A 23009-nucleotide genomic window follows, 5' to 3' on the forward strand; every position below is an offset into this window, starting at 1 on the left:
CTTCATATATTAGTTGAACTACTATCAGAATAAACAGACTACTTGTTTCCGTGCTAAGATAGCTTACAGGGAAGATCAAATTCAAAAGTACTCTTAAAAGTGTAGAGACTTTATGTTATCAGCAGAGACAAGCACAGCACACAGCGTTACGTAAAATGCGTTTTGTATTACAAGTCTTTGACAGGTGGATGGCAGAAGATTTGTCCAAAGGGAGAATTACAATTACGGTAAGTCAAAAGATGTCACATTTTTTAGAAAAGAAAACAAAAAAAAAAATCTAGATAATACAGACATGGCTTGCCATTCACTGAACCAAATAAATGCTAGTAGGTTAAAGTTACTCTGTTGTTCTTGTTGGGACTAGTACCTCGAGAAACGGCCTGAATCTGACCCTAAAACAGCAGGTCTGTTACAAGCTTAGCTTCCTGACAATAAGATAGTAAGAGGCTCTTCACACTTTGACACCAAATGAAACTAGAACGTATACTGAAAACTGCTTAAAAAGTTCTGATTGCCATCAAGACGCACTGCAGAGGAAGTAGGGCTCATCAGTTGGCACAGTCACAGGAGTTTTTCTTAGGAAGGCACTTGACATGGGGGGTCGTGGCGTTTTCCCCCCATGCAGCGACAGCAATGCACTAAGGTCCTTGTTTGTGCACACTGAGGAGAGGGACACCGTCAGCTAAGTGCAAGTTCCGTGATAAATCCACTTTCACCAGACTGGAGAGAGAGGGTGGGGGGAAACAAAAAAATATGAAGGCGTATCACAACTCCACCACAGTCCACAGCTTCAAATACAGTATCTTAAGTGGGTGGGTCTGCGCCTCTTGGATCACACTTGACCTTTTTTTTTTTTTTTTTGGGGGGCACAAATTGTGGCAATCGGATTGGATTTGAGTAACCTGTGCAAGGCTTGAGTGGTGATTGATGCGTTTAGAGCGATTTGAAGCACTTTCAGGTCTCTTAAAAGTAACCAATCCCAGCTTTTGCCTCCCTCCCACCAACCAACCAACCAACCAACCACCACCACCACCACTGTCCAAGACAGATGGACCCAGCCCAGAAGATGCAACAGTACAACTCAACAAATAAAAACCACAACAAAAAACAAACAAACAGAAGAAATAACCAGAAAACAGGTGTCTCTTAGGTTTCACAATAAGACATTCCCATTGAGGCACATTTCCAGAGAAGTGTCATATACAAAGCTATAAAAAATCCCAAAACATTCAAGTACGTTGTCATGTAAACACTTTTCCAGACTATAATACATAATCGATTGTTGTCGTCGTCGATTTGTGTGTGTGTGTGTGTGTTGTGTGTGTGTGTGTGTGTGTGTGTGTGTGTGTGTGTGTGCAACAATAAGACAACAGTGTGAGCAGAGAGAATAGTTAAGCCTGCAGTACAAGTTATAAGCTCAAATTCAGCCCGGATGCACTGTTTCTGTATGGTGTTTGTTTGTTTGTTTAGAGCAGGACACATGAACAGCACTGGTCTCCACCACTGGGAACAGTTGAATAGTTCATCTGTCTGACTATTTCTGCAAACAGTTCGTCGACTGATCCTTTATTTTTGGCTGAAGTTTCCATAAACGGGCAGTTCCAGTCCTGGGCCAGCGCCTTGCCTTCCCCGGAAGACACCTCTCTCTCCCCCTCCAGGTCCACCTTGTTCCCCACCAGGATCATCGGCACCCTCTCGTATCTCTTCACCCGGATGATCTGGTCTCTCATCGGCTTGATGTCCTGGAAGCTCTGCTGGTTCACCAGGCTGTAGACCAAAATAAAACCCTGCCCGTTCTTGATGTACAGATCTCTCATGGAGGCGAACTGCTCGGTCCCCGCCGTGTCCAGGATCTCCAGCACCGACGGGGACGAGTCCACCTCGATCTCCTTCCTGTAGAAATCCTCTATCGTGGGGTCGTACTTCTCGATGAAGGAGCCCGTCACGAACTGGACCGTCAGCGCGGATTTGCCGACTCCGCCCGACCCCAAAACAACCACTTTGTACTCCCTCATGGCTGTGGGGTTGGGGTGGTGGTGGTGTTAGTGGGTGGTGGTGGTGGTGGGGGGAGAGAAGGAGAAAAAAAAAGAAAAGAGAAAAAAAAGGCAGACACCTCCTTTTTTTCCCCCCCTTCTTTTCCGCGACGAAAGAGCCTCCTGCTCTCTCTCTCCCACCCGCTGACCAGCCCCGATGTTTTCAACCCGAGCAGGCTGGGAAGGCTGCCCTCTCGCTCGGATAGTACTCGACTCCCAAGCCGGCGAATCCTCCAAGCCTGCTGTGTGACGGCCGCGGGGGAGAGATCCGAGGAGAACGACCGCTCCTGGACATTAGCGTGGCGGATTAAAGCGCATTTTGATCGCACTGTATTGTGCAACGGTGCTGGGAAGCGTGATCGTTTCTCTGCTCTTGCATGGCGTTTCCTGCCCACATCCTCGGCAGCGTCAAAAGCCGAGGCTCAGTTCCGTTTTCTTAAAGGAGCCGTCACACCGAAACCTCGCTCACACACCAGCGCCGATCAGATGACCAGACAGATACTGCGGGCGTCTGTGACCCAGTCTACACTGACCCCTCTGCCCTCATGCGCACACTCTTCTTCTCATTGCCCCGAAACTAGAGGCTCTCCAGCCGCCCACTGTCCCTGTGATTGTGATTATGATTATACATGAGCGTGTATGTTAATGAGGTCATTCATTAGCTCATTATTCAATTTACACACTTATCTCCACGGTCCAGTGGAGGCAGGACTCACATCCTCTACTTGAGTCAAAGAGAATAAATGGGACTTAAAAGTTGCCCTCCACTCATCCTCCTACAGTCGGATGTTTGAACTGCATTGTGCAGAGAATGATGATCCGTGCCATCACAAATAGTTTGGAAGCCAAACCTAATCCTCCAATTTGCAATTTATACAAGAAAGTGTAAACTGTCAGTGCACATACACTAATGAGGCAGGTTCCTTTATTAAGGGTGTAATGTGGAAATTGTAAGCTACTTAGACACACATTATTATTGTATATATGTATTAATGCTTGTCTGGAGGGGTTCTTTTAGTAAAAGTATGAATTATCAACAAAATATACTCTAAGTAATACAAGTACTCCATTAGAGGAGCATTGCCACTAGGCTAATCCAGGCCTATAGCCTGGATTGCTATTGCATTATTGTGTATGTAACATTGTACTGTTGTAGTTGGAGGAGGGGTAATTAATTTAGTAACTTTATTTTGCAGGTCCTGTAGCTTTGTAGCTATGTAATTTGGTTACCATTATGAGGAAAATAGGCTCACAGTTCAGTTGGCTCTAGTGTAACCTAAATGGTCCTGGTCATAAATGATAGTTTTAGCCCACAGTTAGCCAGGTATTGAGTATTTGAGGTACTTTACTTCTACTCCACTACATTTGTCTGACAGTTTTAGTTACTAGTTACTTTTCAGATTACAATAATGTATCTATCTGATAAACTGAAGGATGAAGTTTTTCATTATCGTACTAAAACCAAATAAACTAAAACCCTCTTGGATTAGCTGGGAAATGTATTGTCAACTTAACTTTCTACTTCTGATCTGAATACTTCCTCCACCACTGTCAAAATGTTATATGTTCATACAGTACTATAGGAGGCATGTTGTGAGTTCATATGGGCGTCGTCTAACTTTAAATAATCAGTTCTGACCAAGATAATGCACAAAATCTTGTGAAAATGGAGCACAATCAATTTAACCTTGCACACCTGTCATACATCAGTCTCTGATGATAACTGTTCAACACATGCAGTACACACACACACACACACAGAGAGGCAGTGACCACAGACATGTTGCATGAGCAAATCAAATATTGTTTTATTCAGATTTTTTTCATCCATACAGCAAGAGTCAATTATGGCAACAATAAAATGTGCATAAACAAATCTGAAGACAGAATAGTACATTATTGTGTGGCAACTGTTAGCAAATACGTAGGTGGTTGCACTTACAAGTAAAAAGCAGTCAAAGCGTACATGTGCCCTCAGCAGGGAAGATAAACCTTGGTTGCAGCCAGGTGACTGAACAACTGGTTTGAAGAAAATGGTACTTTGGTTCTGTAGCGACTATACAGCAGCCTCGAGTCAGAAACATGTTGACCGGTGACTGTTACATTCATTTCAAAGACTAATTTGCCAAATACGCATTTGGTGTGGTGAGCCTTCACCTGCTGAGTGCACAGCTATGATAGCAGGAACAACTTCCTGTGAGTCAGTGTCAACTGTAATTATATGGCTATGAGAAAGTATCTGGGGTGGATGAGTGCTTATATTTTATCATTCTTTAAATAACATGTTTGCTTGGAAAATATTTTTTATCACACAAGAGTAAGATGACTTGTTTTTTGAAGTATTATTTCTCCCCACTGTGGATGTTATCTACTGTATGTATAATTTGAAAAAACAAACAAACATATTATTGTGTATTCTGTAATCTGAATGTGTTACCTTTCTTTACATAACTACGCAGATTCTTTTGTTTACATGTTTGTACTTGTACATGCAGTCAAATCAAACTATAATAGAATACAATTTTTGAGAGGTTTATGTATCAACTGTACCATGGGAGCAGCAATACTGCATGACCAAGTCTAACAAATGACATATGGACATTATTGGATGTGTCATCCTACAGGAGGGGTGGAGTTAGCATGACATGGGGATTTTATTCCCCTAGAACATTCCCTGGCAATACTAGCCACTGATAAAATAAGACAAAAAGCGCATAGCTTTCTCTGAATGCATTGGCCAAGAAACTAGTGCCCTTCTTTGCAAGCAATTTTTTTAGCTGGTCTTCTAATTTAAGAATTTAAATTAATCTAGCAAAATTCCTTATAATTATAGATCTTTTTTTATTCAAAATAATATCTCAATATTATACACATTTTTTCTCTGTTCATTTGACTATATACAGAAGTGCAAAAAGTCAACCTTCGTCCCTTAGGTTAGAACTCATCATCTGCAGAATTACTGACTTCTCCGACCCGGAGAAGTCTTTGCTTTCTCACTCCTAATCTCACTATCCACCAAACATCCAAACACCCGTCAATCTCACTGCTCGTTTTGGCCTGACATTCAGGGCAAACTTAAGAAATATTCAAACAAAAGTACATATCTTTTTGAAATGGATACAGTAGAAAATAATTTTTACTCTAAAACATGGACATGGATATTTCAACACAATATATTTTCAAACATGATCTTGACATGTTACAAGGACAATTTAAGTTGGTTAAAACATTAGTTGTTTTTTTTCTCTATTCAGAGACGCTGCAGATGGCAGCAAATTAATTGATCTCATTCCTTGTATCAAAAAAGTCTTTCATCAACAAAATTAACTGATAATGTAACATCAACTGAAAAAGACATCCAGCTATATGAATGAAGTGAATATTTAAAACTGACTCAACACATTATCATTTATATGGTTTGAAAAAGTTATGAATGTCATACTACCTCAAAATCTACAACGGCTATATCAATGTTGTCAAGTAATATATAGTAAGGCAAAAAAAAAAGAAAAATCTACAACTACATACCTCAAATAGATTCAAATCCTTAAGTAGTACATAACACATAAGTTCAATGAAATTTAAGAGTAATTGTTACTTTTACATAGAGAGAAAGAAAAAAAAGAGATCATAAGCGGCATGTGAGACAACTATAAAACATCATTGGTGTTCTTTACCTGCATGGTGATTGAAAGTACATTTGATTGGGCTGAGACCCAGTAATTGTAATCTAAGGCTTTGTTAGGTACATTACAATCGGTAAAGACACACTACACACCTCTGTGAAAACAGAAAAGGGAAGTGATCATAAAACGGACAGATGACTGAAAGATGTTTCTTTAATTGTTTAAGCCTCTTCAGAGATGCTTCTGTAACCCTCTGTGAATACGATTGAGAGACAAACTGTGCTTTGGTTTCTGTTGTCAGATCTACAAATGAATGAGAACCTTCATGTTTTGCTTGGAAACACTAACACAGTACGTGTTGTATTTCCTCGAAAGTGAAAGTTCAGTTTAAGATGGGTTGTAAAATTAAAACAGGGTGATCAGACAAACAATCATTCAAGTGCACATGTGGCTTAAATGACCTAATAGACCTTCAGGGTCTGTTGTTTTTAAATTACCATCAACACATGGCTCAACAGTGCTTCTTGGAGACACAGTTTTAAAGTCGCTCCTCTTTAGAAGAGGGAGAACAATGTAACACATTGTCAATTGAAGCTACACCCTCTACTTCACCAGGCTTTAATGGACTTGAGCAACAACTTAATCCCAACAAACAAAAACAACACTAGTCTATGAAAAGAGGTTTGACAAACTTTAGAAAAACCCTCCATTTTTGATTTTAAAAGAAAAACAAAAATAAAAAAAAAAGAAATTGGCAAAAACCCCACTTCTAAATCTGATTAATTAGAGAAATGAAAACAAAAAAAAAGTAAAAAATAAACACTCACAATGGAGATTATTAAAACAAAACAATACAAAAAGAGCCATACAAAACTTTTACCTTCGGTAAACAAATAACACTGCTGAGATAACACTCTGGTTTTAGCTGTATGGCCTTGATGGCACATGACAAGGTGAGAAAAGCTAGCCTGGCTGTGCTTTCAAGGTACACAGGTATGTTGGTTTACCCAGAACATTCATATGTCCAAGACCCTCATTTCAACATCTAGTTTCACTAGTAGCCGTAAAAACACAATACTGTACATGCCTAATTATTTTGGCGAATAAAATTCCTGTTAAAATCATTGTGCCTTTCAGATTTCAATTCAAATTCAAGGTGCATGTTTGCATTTCACTTGTAAACTATGAAATATGGCTATCAATTAAAAAAAATAAAAATAAAGCAGAACAAATAAAAAAGGAAAGAAAAATCTTGGTCTACTAATGTACCAGCACTGGATGTTGCTTTATGCAACCACGCTCTTGATCCTCTGTGCGTGCAGTAATGATAATAATTAGAACAAATTGAGCGCTATGATTTTGTCAGACACAGAGGTGTAATGTGAACGTTTCCCGTAGAGGGAGAGACACACTGACCCTGGCACCAAGATGTCCTCTTGTCTCGGCTGGACGTTGAATTTGACAACAAATTCTTCTTGACATTGATATGTGGGAAGATGGCACAGATCATGTGTTGCACCCTTGATGTTTACATGTGTGATGAGACCATCGTTGTGGACCGGCTGAGAGATGGCAGACCCTCCTTGTCCCATTGCTTGACATTCTGAAGGTTATGTACATAAAGGCTGAACTCTTTTGGCTTGGACGGTGCCAGCACACATTCATTTGATCTGTAAGACATGACGGATTTCACTTGAAGAAAACTGCATTAAAAGTCTGTAAGACAGCGGAAAGGGACAGAGAGAAAATGTACAAGTTGTTCTCTATGTGCACACACAAAATCAATCTTTAACCAGAGCTAAAATGATTCAACAAAGTAAACAAACTTTGTTATGAATAGAGAGAATATGAGGATTGAAATAGGAACTCACTGTTCTTGAGAGGAACTACATTTGAGTCAAGTACTTGTGACTACTCAGATGATCTGCAGATATTATTGGAATCTGGGGGTAGAAAACAGACAGAGATCAAATGAAGCCTCCCAAACCGAAAAAACTCACAAGCAGACGTTGGCCGACAACACAGATCACACATATCAACGCATTTTAACCACATCCTCTCACGCTAAGATGAGTTCATTACTGGAAAAGGGTGGAGATGACAAGATAGAAAAAGCAATTTGGCTACAGTTGAGGCAGAATTCATTCAGACGTGACATGTCAATAAGAATTAAAAGATGCTTCTGGATAGCAGGGAGGGGAAGAGGAGGATTGAAGGGAAGGGAGAGATGGGGGGGGGGGGGGGGGGGGGGGGGGGGCGCAAAGGGAAACTGTCAGTGAGGTGGCTCCCCCATGCAAATCTAAGTCCTCCATGTTGTTGACCTGCACACATCGATAAAATGCACAAAACTGGTCCTGGGTCAAGTAACATGATGTTTCATCCTACACTTTCAAAAGTTTTTCCACTGGTTTTATGAAATTGTGCAATGTAGCTAACTGCTTACCAAATGCCTTCAACAGAACTGAAATCAAAACTTGTATGACTTTAATAATGAATATGTCTTTTAAACAAGAGGAACATGGTAAAGCTTTGCTTTATGTGCTTGAAGCAGCAGCGAAAAAGAAAAGGGCACAGATAGCGACTTTTGCACAAGCTGTGCGAATTGCTCTAAAAACTGTGAAAAAAACTACCTCATACATACCAATTGCATGTATTCGTTGGTAGTCAACTTTGAAAAGGAAGAGTCCTCAAAATGGGAAAGGACAAAAATCGAGGTTACAAACATAGGCAATACAGTAGGCTTTTCCAGAAAGACATAGATCATCTAAGAAATGTGTAAATATTGTGGATATAGTAAAAATGGAAATAAATATCTTAAAACTTGTCACAGTATAATATGTGTACACATGTTGGACTCTAGTGTAGGCCAACAAGAGGGAGTACCGCCTTTTACCCAACCCCACCCCTAGCTCTAAGACACAAGCGTCCCCAGATCGTCCAGGTGCATTGAAAGACAGAGATGAGAGAGAGAGAGAGAGAGAGAGAGAGAGAGAGAGAGAGAGAGCGAGAGAGAGATAGATAGATAGACAGATGGAGAGAGAGACATAGATAGAGAGGGAGCGAGAGGGAAAGAGAGAGACCGAGGCGGTGGAGGTGCAAACCTGATTGGTGGAGGCAGTTGCGAAGGGAACGCTTGTGGCAGATGTGGTGGCTGCAGACACAGTGGCTGGACTACCACCGTGCATCATGGGAACTTTTTTGGAGGGAAAATCATGTAAGCAAAAATACACAGAGGAGCAGTGTAGCCACATACACACCAGGCAAATGAGGGAAGGAGGGGGAGAGAGAGGAAGTCACAGAGGGATTCGATTTAACTAGTTCCCTTTCTTCCCTCTGCCGACACTGATCACTCTTGTGATTTGAAAACTTGATGTGATACAGTGCAGCTGTAGCAGCGGCAGTGGCTTACTTCCATGTTTGTGTGTGTTATTAGTAATAGAATGATCAACATTGTACTTTCCAGATGAGAGCTAACGTTAAAAACATTCTATAATAAAATAACATTAATAAATGTGCCGTCACATGAGTCATTAAGGCAGAGGAGATAAGGGGGAGGTTATAATTGAACTCCCTCAGGTTTTTAATGTTTTTAAAAGGGGTTTCAATAGATGTCAGGTTAGACCAGCCAAAAGCCAAGTTTAGAAGGAGCATGAGAATGAGAGCGGTCAAGCAATATACAGTAGGTGTACACAAAGAAATGAACAGAGTAAAGGGCAGTTAAATTGATATTATATAACATATATATATATATAACAGGTAATAAACAACAATTAAATTTTACAATATTTGTCTTTGCTTATGTGGACTCTTGCTTATGCGTCAAATCACAATAGGTATCGCAACCAAAACAGTGACTCTCAAGTCACCAAAATCTCTCTGTATAAAAATCACAAAGTCCCTAAAAATACAGCAAAGTAAATTTCACTGGAAGGTTTGATTTTGATGACGTGCGAGTCACGAGACATGAGCTTACAGATAACTGAAGAAGGAAAGCTGGAACCTACCAATGCTGGCTGCAGGTGTCATGCACAATATTGAGCCTGCCCATCATGCAGTGCAACAGGAAGTGGATTGGATAGGGAAGAGAAATCAAAACAGCCCATCACAAGGTTCGTTAGAGTGAGGGGAGAGATAAGGTGGGAAAAAAAGGTTAATATCTCTTGGACACAGTCATCAGTGATTGGAAAAAGGCGAAGTGGTGAACTCATCATAAGAAATCTGTTAATCAAATGAGACTGTGAATCTAAACTTTTGTCTGAAGCGCAATGCATATGAATGTGTAATACACCAAGAGCGATAGTGCGGTTATGATTGTAACTATCAAGTATTAAACATTATATACACACTCTAGACAGAAGTGAAGGAGAACAGCAGATAGTGTACAGAAGCCAGACTGCTGTTTGTTGTACCAACCCATCCAGCCCCGTTCATCCCAGCCCAAGCCGAAACCCTAGCAATGCTATGTCATCAAAATATGAGTGATCACACCATGGATACTAATCTGTCACTATGTGGAGCTATATTAAGGCAATTAGTAGGCAGAAAGACACTCTAACCCAACTAGTGGCCATGCAATGCCATACAAAGCATTATGCACAAATCTGTTCAAGCGTTTTTAGATTTTCAAATGCACATTGAGATAAAAATGTTTAACCCTCACTGGCGTAGACTAAATCAATGAGAGCGTTTATGATTGAACTCTTTGTAAGTTCCTCATAACTAACTGAAGTTGATAAACAGTCCACAACCAAACTGCTCTGTACTGCAATCTTTCACTTTGCCCAACCCCAGCCAAGCAGGAGCAATGTTAGACTGATCCAGGCATCCTTTGGATGGTCAGAGCACTAGTGGTGCTTGTTTCGGGAGCCATTACCTGATGGGAGGAAAGCAGCCTGCTGCTGAAACTGCATGCTGGCCAGGGCCTGTTGGTACTGGAGCATGCCGGTGTTAAACATGGCAGAGGCCCCGTTGGCCTTCTCCAGGGCTGCCCGCTTGGGCAGGGGAGCCATGACACTAGGGCCGATGCCCTGCCCAGCCAGACGGAGGGAGGACAGTGAGAAAAAACAACAAAAAGAGATAGAAAGAGAGAAAGGTGCGTGGAAAAAAGAGAGAGAGAGAGGGTGTGTTGGAAAGAGGCAAAAACGGGAAAGAAAACAAAAAAGGTACATACGTTAGAGGACATCATATAAACAGCATCACAACATCCTTGTGTGTACAACAACAACAATATCATCATATCATCAGTAGCAAGCAAGCAGCAGTCTGACACAAGTACTACACAAGCAGGAGCATGGTGCCTACTGGAGCTACTGGCTAACAAGCATTCATATACTCATTATTTTATCAGGAAGCTTACTTGGATTATTTACTTTGTACTCGTAGGGCTGACTAAATGCAACATAAGCAAGCATTAACTATTAAAACAATAAGGCTGCTAACAAGAGGTGGAACAGGTAGGAAGCACAGAGAAAGGGAGGCTGCACTGCTAGCTCCATGATAAACTGTGTAAGCCATGTTTAAATGATGGTTCACTCTCAGACAAATGTCATGAATGGTCTCAGGCCAAGGGACATGAGTCAGATAAAAAGTATTTTTTCCAGTGCCAACATTTACACCATAAAACGCTGTGTGTGTGGGATTCTATCCTGGCTTGAGGTCACCCTTGAGGTCTGAACATCTGTGACAAGATTTGATGATGGAGTGAACTATCATTTGAACTGTAATCATCTGTTATGGTGGGATCACTCCTGTATGGTTTTAAAGATTGTTCCTCTTAGCCCCACCCTTATCCATCTGACATGCACTAGTAACACAGACATGCACACATTTGATTGAGCTGCTCCACAACACTGACCACTGACTTGGACGTAAGACTGAAGCCATGCCACTATTATAGAAGCTCTACTTCTCTTGCCCTCACTGACTTTTGTTAAATAGGCTATAGGTGATGAATTGATTGTGGCTCCATATCACAAATTCCACATTTGAATTCGTGTTTGAGGTGACTTCTACATGAGGAGAGTTGTTTGGTGTTGGATGCAAAACCGGAAAGCCACAATCATTTTATCACAGGCAATAATGACAACAACAGGAGGAAAAAACAGACATTGCACTGAGACAACGACAACAAAAATAGCTAGGTATCTTTGGTTAAAACACTGCTCTACAACAAAGCCACATGCCAAGCTAAAAGGTGAAAGGTCATAGTACCAGGTCAAAGGTTGCGTCGAGGGGTCGCTTCAGTGATTTGACAGCCGACTGAGTCTTAATTAGCAGGCAGCGAGCACATGATGGCAATGGGCCAATGGGGTTCAAGCGCATTAACATAAACCAGCAAGCAGAGGTGCATCATGGGGGCAGCAGTGCAGTTTGGGTATAGGTGAGAAAAAACAAAAACAAATAAAAAAACAAATCATTGGAATGCAATATACAAGGGGATAACAGGACTAAGGCATGCACAGTGTGGACACTAGCTCTACTGCTCAACAGTTAAATGATCATCAATAATCAATGATAACTACCAATCTACATTAGTTATTGTCACACAAAGATGGATGAATATAGCGATGAGAATATTATTCAATCATTACTTTAAAGTGGGTTTCGGTAATCGTATCGGACATGGAAGCACAATTCACAAGTTTCTGTTTCACTGTGCACAACATAGTCAGTGTCACATTACAATGATTCACCCCATAGCACTGGCTATGTCAATAAGAGCATGTAAAGAACACTGTGATCAACAGACAAGTGTGGCTGTACTATTATTCACAGGTGCTGTTACTGTGAGACGGGACTGAAAGCACAATGAATCCCTTTTTAATAATGTCAAGAGGAAGAGAAGTAATAGATAGGAAGCACAGAAACAATGGTGTCACAAATAAGACCAGGTCATTAGAGAGAGAGAGAGAGAGAGAGAGAGAGAGAGAGAGAGAGAGAGAGAGAGAGAGAGAGGAACGGACTCTCTGCCTGTGGTCTGGGATGAGATGAACAAGGAACAAGACAATCTTTTTTTTTTTAAAGATTGACAGGGAAAAAAAATCTAATTGCACAAAGTAATGTACCGTTGTCTGATCCTTCTTCATTTCATCCAGTTCACAGCATTTTATTTACCCAAACCAACTTGCAGACCTTTAATTTGACCTAGCAAAAGCAGAACTGAACATAATACCAACCAGGAAGGTGAGACACTTTCAAACATGAATGAGAGTATGAGCCACAGAACATACTGTATTTCCTACTGGCTAACTGAATTTATAGTAGCCCTGAAATGTAAGAACTTCCTCAAAATTGCTCCTTAGCCTGTTGTGTGGGTGTGAATGAGTGTGACCACGCTTGTACAGACTGCTCACCATGGCCGCGGCGGCTGTGGCCTGGTTCACCTGGTGCTGGGCAGCCTTAATTTTGGCCTGCAGATGGGCCGGCGGATGGAAGTACTTGCACTTTTCTCGGGAGCACCGACCCTTGATGTAGTCCATGCACACGGTGACGGTGTTGTCGTTGGTGTCGATCATGGTGCTGTCTGCGGGGTGGGCAAAGCGGCAGTCGTTCTCCCCCCGAGAGCAGTTGCCTCTCTGATATTCCCGACACACCTTGAAACAAGATGAGAGGAAGTGACATGAAAAGACTTGGAGTTACTTCATAATTCAGCACAGCACTAGAATATAGTAGTTCTACGTGGAACATGTCCTGCTTTGTGTCTTTATGCAGAATATATCAAGCATGACTCATCAAGCTTTTACTTATTATAGAGGGTGTATATTACAAACATCTATTAAACTTAAACATGTATGAGACCTGCAGTCCAAAACGTAGATTGAAATGCACTGCAAGATAATATTCCTCTTGCTGTGTGGTGTACTTCCTGTTTAAATAGAACTGTTAGATAAAGAGTTCCTGAATACATATTGCTCTGAGGAAGTTCCAGGCTGTGCTGAAGCTTTTAGTTTAACACAATAAACCTAGAATCTTACGATAAAGCTTTTCTTTATGCTGAACTGTGGTGTGTTTGTTGGGAGTGTGAATCTCAGACGAAGTCTATATGTGAGACACCAGAGGGCAGCACCTTCTTTTAGATTAGAGGGTATCATGAACACATGGGCATTACTTATTTGCTATCGACTATGCTTTTCTGTTCAAAGTGTGTCAGGAGTGTGTGGTTAAACTTAATGTGTGCTCCGTAAGGACAAAAAAGGTAACATTTATACGTCACTTTTTGATTTAAAAGAGGAAACCCCCTCCTACTACATGAACATTGTACTTGATGCACAAAATGGTTTTGTGATGACGTTGCATTTCTGGGCCTATTGTGTGGTTTTGTGATTTTTGTTTTGTAGACAACATCAAAGATACTTTGAGGAAAAGCGATATTAAGATTAAGGTCCCTCAGAATTAGAGAGTAAAGGAATCTTTCTTCTTCAAACCACCAACGGATGAAGGAGCAATAATTTCTCTGCTGACAGCAGTCTCAATAGACCACAATGCAATGCAGCCACAACAAATGTTATGCTTTGAGTTCTCAGTTTGTCTTGACTATAAAGAACGTGTTCCTTTGCTGTTGCTATACTATAACTGGTACTAGGGAAATCATTACTGCTCTTTCCACTCAAATAAACATTCAGCAAGTTCAGGCTAATCTTTGGTGCTTGTCTAATGACGTTTTGTGAAGCGTACTGTACAGAAGCACAAAGTGTGCTGGGATTAGACGAAGAAGATTAAGTGGGAGTGGGTTCATCAAAAAAATAAACAACTCGTAATTACAAAGCAACTCTTCGAATGCACTCCACTTCATAAGCTGATTAAATATTACAGTTTATGAACCTCTGATGGTTTTATTTTCTTTGGATTTGCTTCTACTTAGCATAATGGTACCTGCCATTAATGTTACAATTGAGTTTCAGAAACAGTTTATACAAGACCAATAAAGGGTGCCGTTATTCGTATGCTTGTTAAATCGCTTGTTAACAACACTTGTCTCCTTTACAGGGTCATTTTCATTCTGGGAGGTTTCACAGCCACTAAGAAAGATACACATCATAGAGTACAGTTTATTTGAGTTTTCCTGGAACTCTTTGGGAGGAGTGGGCTGATTCTACGTAACATGATGCATCCATGCCCCAAAACAAAATGTTGAGAAAACCAGGTTCTATTCATCAGTCTGTGTGTTACCTCAAGTCTATCTGTTCTCAGCAGTTTCTGGGCTGCAGCAGCGGCAGCGTTGGGGACTTGGCTGACAGTGGGGCTGGAGGCCATGAGGACAGGGGTGCTGGGCATGATCTCCTGGGGCATCAGGCCTGGTGACACTGGGCTCAGGTAGGGATTAAAGGCCGCGGCTGCAGCTGCTGCTGCGCTGGCGTTGGTGGCCAGGCCTGGCGTCATGGAGAACATGGGCTGGACGAGAGCAAAATAAAAAGCAGAGGGGTGAAATGACTGTGGATAAAATGTACAAATAAACCACAAAGTGTGAGCTTTTCGTATGGTAGAAGACAGGAACTGACGGAAAGACAGATCAAAAGACTGAGAGAGCCACGCAGACAGCGGTGGAGCTGTATATGTGTGAGCTTTTACATGTATGTGGTCTCACCGTTGGCAGTAGCTGTGGTGTGTTCATACGTGTGTGTCCTCTCACCATAGGTGGTAGCTGCGTGCCAGGCATCATGGCATTGGCGAGCTGCATCTGCTGGGCCAGCATGGCCATGTTCTTCTGCTGGATCAGGTTGTTCCTGCCATTGATCTCAAGCTGGGTCTTTAGGTGGGGAGGAGGGTGCAGATACTTGCAGTTCTCCCTGGAACAACGGCCCTGAAGTGACAAAATGGAACAATAAGTCACAATGACACTTTTACTGTGGTTTAGGCTGCATTCATATTAGAAATAAGTTATCCGTACAGTTTATGGAGAAGTATATGTAAACAACAAGGAGGGTAAAGTTTCTCTGGGACTACCTTAATGTTAGCGTGCTAGCATTGTGAACTGAGATGATGAATACAGTCAGCATACTTGCTAAACATCAGCATGTCATTGAGAGCATGTTGCAAGGATGTTAGCATTAAGCTTAAAGCACCATCTCACAGAGCCACTAGCTAGATGTTGCGATCTTATGGTACTTCATCAGTCTGTCATCCCTCAGTGCACTTATTAAAGTAGTATACTGAACATCTACAAATCACAGAATCCCATGTAAATATGCTGTAAAATAAGCAGATTTTTTTTTTTTACAAGCAACATTATTACATCCAAAATGGTGTAAATGCTGGAGTGGATGAATGTGTGTTCTTGAAGAGCGGGCTTATATGCCCTGAAATCATATTATCTTGTTTATGGCTAACACAATGTCACTGACACTCAAACTGACATAGGTCTGGGATGAGTCTAGCACTAATTGTTAACAACTTGCTATTTCTGTCAGTCCCAGCAGGGACAGGGGACATGTCTACGTGTGTGTGTATGTGTGTGTGTGTGTGTGTGTGTGTGTGTGTGTGTGTGTGTGTGTGTGTGTGCTAGCCCCAGGAGCTCATGATGTCCAGCTTAGCTACATGTCCAACTAACGCTATAAATACTGTCCTCATATGATCCATATATATTATATCAGCAGTCACACTTTAAAGTCTTTCAATCATTATCTAAGACAGGGACCCCTTTTTTGCTGCCTGCTCTGAGTATCCAATTATACATTTAGTCTGGAGAAGAAGATGTCTGACACACACACACGCACATTCTCATGAAAGCAAGAATGCATACACATTGGTGCACGCGCGTCGAGGGTCATGTTCGTATAACAGGTGGCAGATACGCACCGCGCCAAACGCACACACAAACACGTCCAGAGTTTAGGAAAGACGTGTATTTACTTTCAGCTCTGTGGCACAGCTGAGCTGACTGTGGCAGCTTGCACTTTCTCTCGCTGACAGAGCTGTCCCCACTGGGATTCATCTCTATACCCTGTCATGACTTCATTCCCCTTTCCCAACTCCTTCACTTTCACTGACACTGGAGCACCAGACAGGTGCGAGGGAAGAGGGGAGGGGGAAAAGGAGTAGAGAGGGGGACACTTAAATGGCAGAAGGGACTTTTTAAGATATTTTGTTTTGTCCACTTTTCTGAAGTTGCTATCTCAAGTTCTCAGTGGATATCCTTTTAAAAATGATTTCAGACTGTGTTCCACAATTCAGGTGCACACAGAATGCATGGAGTGGGATTACAGCAATGTCTCCTCTATTCTGGGTCCCTGTTATCTTTCCTTCTGCAGTAGAACATGGATGAAGAGTTTGTCAGTGAGCTGTGTTCATATATCTATATTCTAGTTTTATATTTTCAAAAATGTTGCACTGAAAGACTATAAAATGTTCATATAGTAAAGCCCAAGGTGACAAACACATGAAGACACTGCGTAATAAACTTTTTTTTTTTCTTCAGAGAATCAAATAAGATAAGGAATTTGTCATAGTTTTTGGTATATCATAAAAAGGACATTTTTAGGGCAGTGTTGACTGATTACAGGAAAATTCAAGAGAAGCATAACTTTCCATAAAGAGGAGAAGTGTGTACATAAGCTAAGCTGGCATTCAGAAGAATTCTAACACTGACAACACTGAGAGGTGTTTGTGCGGAAACTGGGCAAGTGTGTTGTGCATGTGTGTAAGACAAGAGGAGCTGAAAGCAGGTTCTAATAACACTCATCCAGAGAGTGACAATGGCATGCAGCAAGGGCAGGGTGAGAGTGTGTGGAAAGGTGTGTGTTTGTGTTACGTGAGTTTGAGTGCGTGTGTGTGTGTGTGTTGTGTGTGTGTGTGTGTGTGTGTGTGTGTGTGTGTGTGTGCAGAGGGGGGTTGCAAAGGCACGGAGGATCATGTTGCGTTCACCCCATATGACCCTGTCTGTCGACCCCTGGATTCACAACTGTGGCAGTGTACATGTAGGTGTGTGTTAAGGTGGGAGGGTAATGTTTGAGAATGTGGCTTTGACTTTAGCTACCTACATGTGCCATTCTGTCGAATCATGCAAAGAAAAAAAGCCATCAACCAACACTGGCAGCCATTTTGAATTAAAACTTAGGTCCCAGGAGAGGAAACGTCAGGCTGCATGGGTGGAGAGAGAGAGAGAGAGAGAGAGAGAGAGAGAGAGAGAGAGAGTGAGAGTCATAGTGGCTCTATAGCGAGAGCGAGGCTGCGTCAGGGAAATTTTAGAACTTGCAGAAGAAGTGATTAGTGTGGATCATCACACGCAACGAGGAGAAAGAGAGAAATGGAGAAGCAGACAGAGAGGAGGAGGAGGAGGAGGAGGAGGATGAGGTAGACTTCGCCCATTTCACATCATGTGTGTGGCTGTTATTGTGACATCAGCGGCCTTGAGGAGCAGCTAGAGACGGTGTCCACGGCAACAGAGCAGCCAGACACTCCTGCTCTAACAACACAGTGATTCCTGAAATCTTCGCCATCGCTGGTAGATACAGGAACTCAGCAAAGAAAAATACTGCAGATACAACTGACCCTGAAGCCACAACTATTCCAAGAGTGGAGTGCATCCAATCACCGCCCTTCTCTGTACTGTTTCCTGGCCTTTTTTTGTGTGTGTCTGTGCTGCTAATACAACCATCATAAAAAAAAAGCTTATTCTCCCTGCAAATGAACGAGAAAGATATCATCTTTAACATTTCTTATCGCTGACTGGCTCTTTTGTCTCTATTAAGGAATTCAAAACTGGAGCAGAGAATTGCATTATCTCATTATACCAACACAATTTAATGGTAATTATGCAAATAAAAATTGGATGTACTATGGAGGCCCATTAAGGCTTCAAATCACATTTATCTTGGAAAATACCTGATGAGAATGTGATTAGTGAAAAAAACTGATTTGTCACTGCTCTGTGCTTATGCCATAAATTATGAAAACAATGAACCGGACAGCTTCTAAATGATTCATCAACTTGATCCAGTTCAGGAATGTTTTTCCACTTCAGGTTCTCAGTTTTTGGTGTGTTTCAGAGCAGCTGGCTTAAGTGGTACAGCAAGCATATTACACCAAAAATGTCCATATTAGTCTATCGAGCAGCACAATTCCAACATGACAAAATGTGACTAATATGTAGAAGCAAATGCTGACTGATTTAAACTGCAGTACGACAGATTACTAAATAAATAAATTGTTTAAAATCTCACTTTAGATGTGATGTTAATGATGTAGCAAAATTATTACTGTGCTCAGTTTCTTTTATAATGCAGTAAGATATTATGTTGTCATATTGCCAACTCTACACCAAAGTCAGCCTTGTTTTTCTCAACATGCTCCTGCTACACAACATGAACTTTCTTGTGGTGAGATCAGTCTTGCCACACTCCAGGCCAAACAGGGAACAGTAATCCCACTGGCTACCGTGCAGTCTGATTGATGATAAGTTGTAATAACACGTCCCACCCTGATCGCTCTCTCTTCTAACTCTTCGTCTCTCACCCGTCGACACACACCCTGCTTTGTGACTGTGTGGGATTTAAACAAACAATGAACCAATGTGTAAAGAATGCTGGGTGGGGCTGCATCCCATCCTTTTGAGGAGAAGAGATGAAGCATGTAGCAAGATGTATTAACGTGCATGTGTATGTGAGAGAGAAAGAGTGACACAGTGGAAAGGTGAAGAAAAGCAGGCTTGTACTTAAGGGGTCGGGTAGAATAAATCCAGTAAACCAGTGGCTCCCAAACGTTTTTACTTGGTAACCCCTCAATACTGTTGGTTTATAAAGCACTAAATGGAAAAAAAAAAAAAAAAAAAACTTTACTGATATTCTCAGGAATTGAAAAACTTGCATAACCTAATGTTAATCTTTTTTTTAAATCTACTTTCCTTTCTCATCTGTGATGCTCCGGTGTTGTGGTGTGATGTTATGGTGTGAGACTCAGTGGGTTCTGGTGTGACGCTTCACTGTTCTCTGCACTGCGTTCCAGTGACTTCTGTCTAAACATACACAGAGATGAAAGCCCTTTCTCCTCACACACGCTGTGAATGAAGCTTTGTTTTGCTGGAGAGCAGCGGAGACTCAAAGGGCCGGGCCCAGTGGTTGGTCTCTTTGTCTACTGTGCACTCAAATATGGCATGAAATATAAAACATATCAGCTCTGTCAATATACGGACTATGAGCTGCTCATCTTACATGACATGCAAACTGGAATTTCCTGACAGCCAGTAAAGTAGCATGCAAATTACTGTCAATATAGCAGACCAAAAATGGAGGATATTCAGACGTGGTGGTATGGTTTTATCTTGCTACCAAAAAAGCAATCAGCAGTTCACAATCAATAGTACCCTTTTATAGTAAAGTACAATTGATTTTCTTTTTGTTTTTAGCCACCTAATCCAGCATAAAATTAGCAGTAAAGTTTTTGAGGTGCATGAAGAAGACACAAGTGATCTAAACAGCGTTATTTCTGGCTGTGGTTTGCAATCTGATTTCAGACCGTGAACACACATTTGTACCCTTGTGGTTACGTCTGTATCTCCCTGCTGGGACTCAATGTACACGGTGATCCATGGTGAACAGCTTAGTGGTCAGGGAGCTGATGTGACCAGCAGAGCTTATGGAGATATGGAGGAGGGAGGGAGTGTTAATCTATGATAATAGTTACAATATGCCCCTGGTGACGCATTACAACCCTCACCAAACAACGACAGAGAGAAAAGGATTATAGGCTGGAATAGAGCTACAACACAGACCACACAGAGAGCAGTAAGGTTAGCCAGATACATACAACGTGTTCGTGTGGACGGAAAATGTGAGTGGAAGTCTTACAAAGTAATTTAAAGACATATTCTGAAAACTGGAGATGACGTTAGTGTCAGTTGATGCTCAGACATTAACACACATATGCATTAGACACAGTAGAAGCCACACAAACCTGAACAGACAGACAGACAGACACACACAGCAATGAGTTATTCACACTTTGAGTGTTGGTTCTCAGAAATGCCTCAGGTCAGATGTCACGTACACAGGAGCCCTGAATCCAAACTTAGACCTCTCTGTTTTTCTCCTGACATGCCCTCCCCCTCCTCTCCCCCTCTTGCTATCTCTCTCTATCTCTCTTCACACAAACACACTTTCATCTGATTTTATTTATCCCAGTTTTTCTCTAGAGTCTCTGCTCGGTGCAGTGCTGCTGCTTCTCCTGTAAGGTCTAACAAGGTTAGTTCCATACTTTTCATTATCAGTAATAACAGAGCAATCACGCAGGTATCGATTTGAGTAGCAGCACTTCATGAAAGCCATCCAGTACTCGCAGTGCGAGTACGTGAGGCGGCCCGGGAATGCTCATTTAATCATCTTCGCGCTCTGCTTCCAAGCGGGAGAGAGAAAGAAGAGTCATTGCGTAGAAATCACAAGGTCCAGGCACCAGCGAGGCGTCAATAATGACCCTGTTGTTTTCTGAAATGACTGAGGTGTGCCCTTTTCTCATTGTATGTAGGCCTCTCAGCCTGCCAGGTATCTTAATGAGCCATTTAGAAATATGAAAGATGAGTAATGTGATACTAATGGTTAGGCTTTGTTTCTGGTATTTTAGATATTTCCCAGTGAAGAGTATCTACATCAATACCAGATGTACTTCTACGATTCTGCACCATACAGATGGATATATATTAATGGTTTATTTATTAAAATCTTTAAAGATACACGCTTTGAGGTGAGGATTAGGCTACCATAACAGTCCTGAATAGCAGTAAAAAAAAAAATCACAGGCCAATAAAAAGAAAGGGAAAAAGAAGGGAAAGTGATTATGTAAGGCAGAAGTAACAAAGGCACACAGAAAGAAAAATCCTTTGACTAAGATAAAAAACGTGAACTGCATGCATTGCCCATCTTTCTGTTTCCATCTCTTTTATGCAGACTACATCCTTGTTTCTACCTCTTCAGAGTGGCAGCTTTGCAATGCATCCAAAAACTTCAAAAGCTAAAAAAAAGTTTAGAGGTATGCCACTACTCCTTTTCTCTTTTATATACCTTTCTTTGATCCTGGCTGTCTGTTCTCCCTATCTAACCCTCACCACTACCACCATTATCTGCGCAGGTTTCATCTCAGTTTTGTGACACCTAGATTGTAGAAACACACAGAAAAAGTCTCTTCCATAAATGGCCAAGTAATAACCACCAGCGCAGATGATTCATTTGGTTTGCATTAACAGATTTAATCTGGCATGCATTATGCTAATCTGATCTCACAGACTGTAATCCTATCCACAGCTCTAATCCCACTGTCAACTGGCCTAATCCTGTTTCTACGTGCGATTATCTCCTTCGGACTTGGCACTAGCACAAGCAGGATGCTTTCACCCTTTGTCTCTCTCTCTCTCTCTCTCTCTCTCTCCCTCTTATTGACGTTTTAAGAAGCAATTTTGCCTCACATTAATTCTGAGGGCGGAGTGAGATGATTCAATTTGTTTCACAAATTCTGCACAGGTGTTGATGTCTTATAATAAGACAGGAAAAATCACCAAGTGGAACGATTCTATTTAGTTATTTTCTATTCTATAAAAGAAAATTGCAAGTTTCTTAACTACATACATTTACTTGCAGTTTTCAATAGATACATAGTCCCATAAAACTAAACTGAGAGTAGCATCTTTACTCAGATAAATTGTAATTATTATTATTGAAGAAAGCGGTGCAAGTAATGCTTATAGTCACTATGATATAGGCTATTATGTACCTGGTGGCGGTATCAGTAATAGACAATGTAGACTGAGCAGTGCAATACAAACAGAGACTCCAACAGTCTGTGTCAAACAAAGCAAATCAGGCCTAATTGGACCTCAGGTGGTGCCACTATTTCAGGTCAAAAAACAAGGACACATGATGATTCCTGACTAGCCAAAATGTAGACATCCTTGGTGAGCATGTTGATGTTTACTGCTTCTCAGAGTTTAAGCTCAATGTCGCTTCAAAAAACTTTTTAAAAAATGGTACGTTTTTAAGCAATTTTAAGGTTAGGGTTCATGGAGTTTCATGATACAGTTTTTTCACTGTCCTACAAAGAGCATTGACGGTCAGGGACACTGAATCAGAGAAAAGGAGAAAGTAATTAAGACCATTGATATGGGTTTGACAGGCCCAGACACTGTGATTCTGAGAAGGAATGCACTTTTAAAAAAACAAGATTGACTGAGGGAAAGCAATTGAGCGAGAGAAAACAGATGGACAGCCATCAACTATGTTTTTCCCTGCTGCCTCTCATTCTTGTGCCTTTCGCAACCGCTACCAGCGGGCATCTGACTGTGTAGCTTCTCCTTCACATTTTGGCATCAACATAGAGATAAGGGGAAGGGTAAACTTGACTGATGGACCTAACAGCTGGCGAGAGGGAGGGG

The 23009-nt window shown here is 41.4% G+C and overlaps 2 protein-coding genes across 28 annotated transcripts in view; both read right to left on the reverse strand.

Moving 5' to 3' along the window:
- Window positions 1-88: 88 nt before the first annotated feature.
- Window positions 89-2501, reverse strand: LOC127367222 (ras-related protein Rap-2b-like). The gene has a single exon (XM_051406906.1). It carries the CDS (start codon window positions 2013-2015, stop codon window positions 1467-1469), a length of 549 nt encoding a protein of 182 aa, XP_051262866.1. The 5' UTR covers window positions 2016-2501; the 3' UTR covers window positions 89-1466.
- A 1315-nt stretch (window positions 2502-3816) lies between these two features.
- Window positions 3817-23009, reverse strand: part of LOC127367077 (muscleblind-like protein 1) — a 47591-nt gene continuing 28398 nt past the window's right edge. For 7 of the 27 annotated variants that reach the window (XM_051406649.1, XM_051406624.1, XM_051406614.1 and 4 more), the window contains 10 exons: window positions 15243-15458; window positions 14828-15049; window positions 13012-13251; window positions 11870-11923; window positions 10533-10686; window positions 9664-9699; window positions 8761-8852; window positions 8301-8345; window positions 7531-7602; window positions 3817-7329 (listed from right to left, as the gene is read on the reverse strand). In XM_051406649.1, the coding sequence (XP_051262609.1) occupies window positions 7546-7602; window positions 8301-8345; window positions 8761-8852; window positions 9664-9699; window positions 10533-10686; window positions 11870-11923; window positions 13012-13251; window positions 14828-15049; window positions 15243-15458 (1116 nt within the window). In that variant the 3' untranslated portion in view covers window positions 3817-7329; window positions 7531-7545. Of the gene's footprint in view, window positions 7376-7530; window positions 7603-8300; window positions 8346-8760; window positions 8853-9663; window positions 9700-10532; window positions 10687-11869; window positions 11924-13011; window positions 13252-14827; window positions 15050-15242; window positions 15459-23009 lie in introns of all 27 variants that reach the window. The other 20 variants (XM_051406660.1, XM_051406676.1, XM_051406668.1 and 17 more) reach the window with 20 other exon arrangements.

Source organism: Dicentrarchus labrax, unplaced genomic scaffold, assembly GCF_905237075.1.
Source record: "Dicentrarchus labrax unplaced genomic scaffold, dlabrax2021, whole genome shotgun sequence".
NCBI lineage: Eukaryota > Metazoa > Chordata > Actinopteri > Moronidae > Dicentrarchus > Dicentrarchus labrax.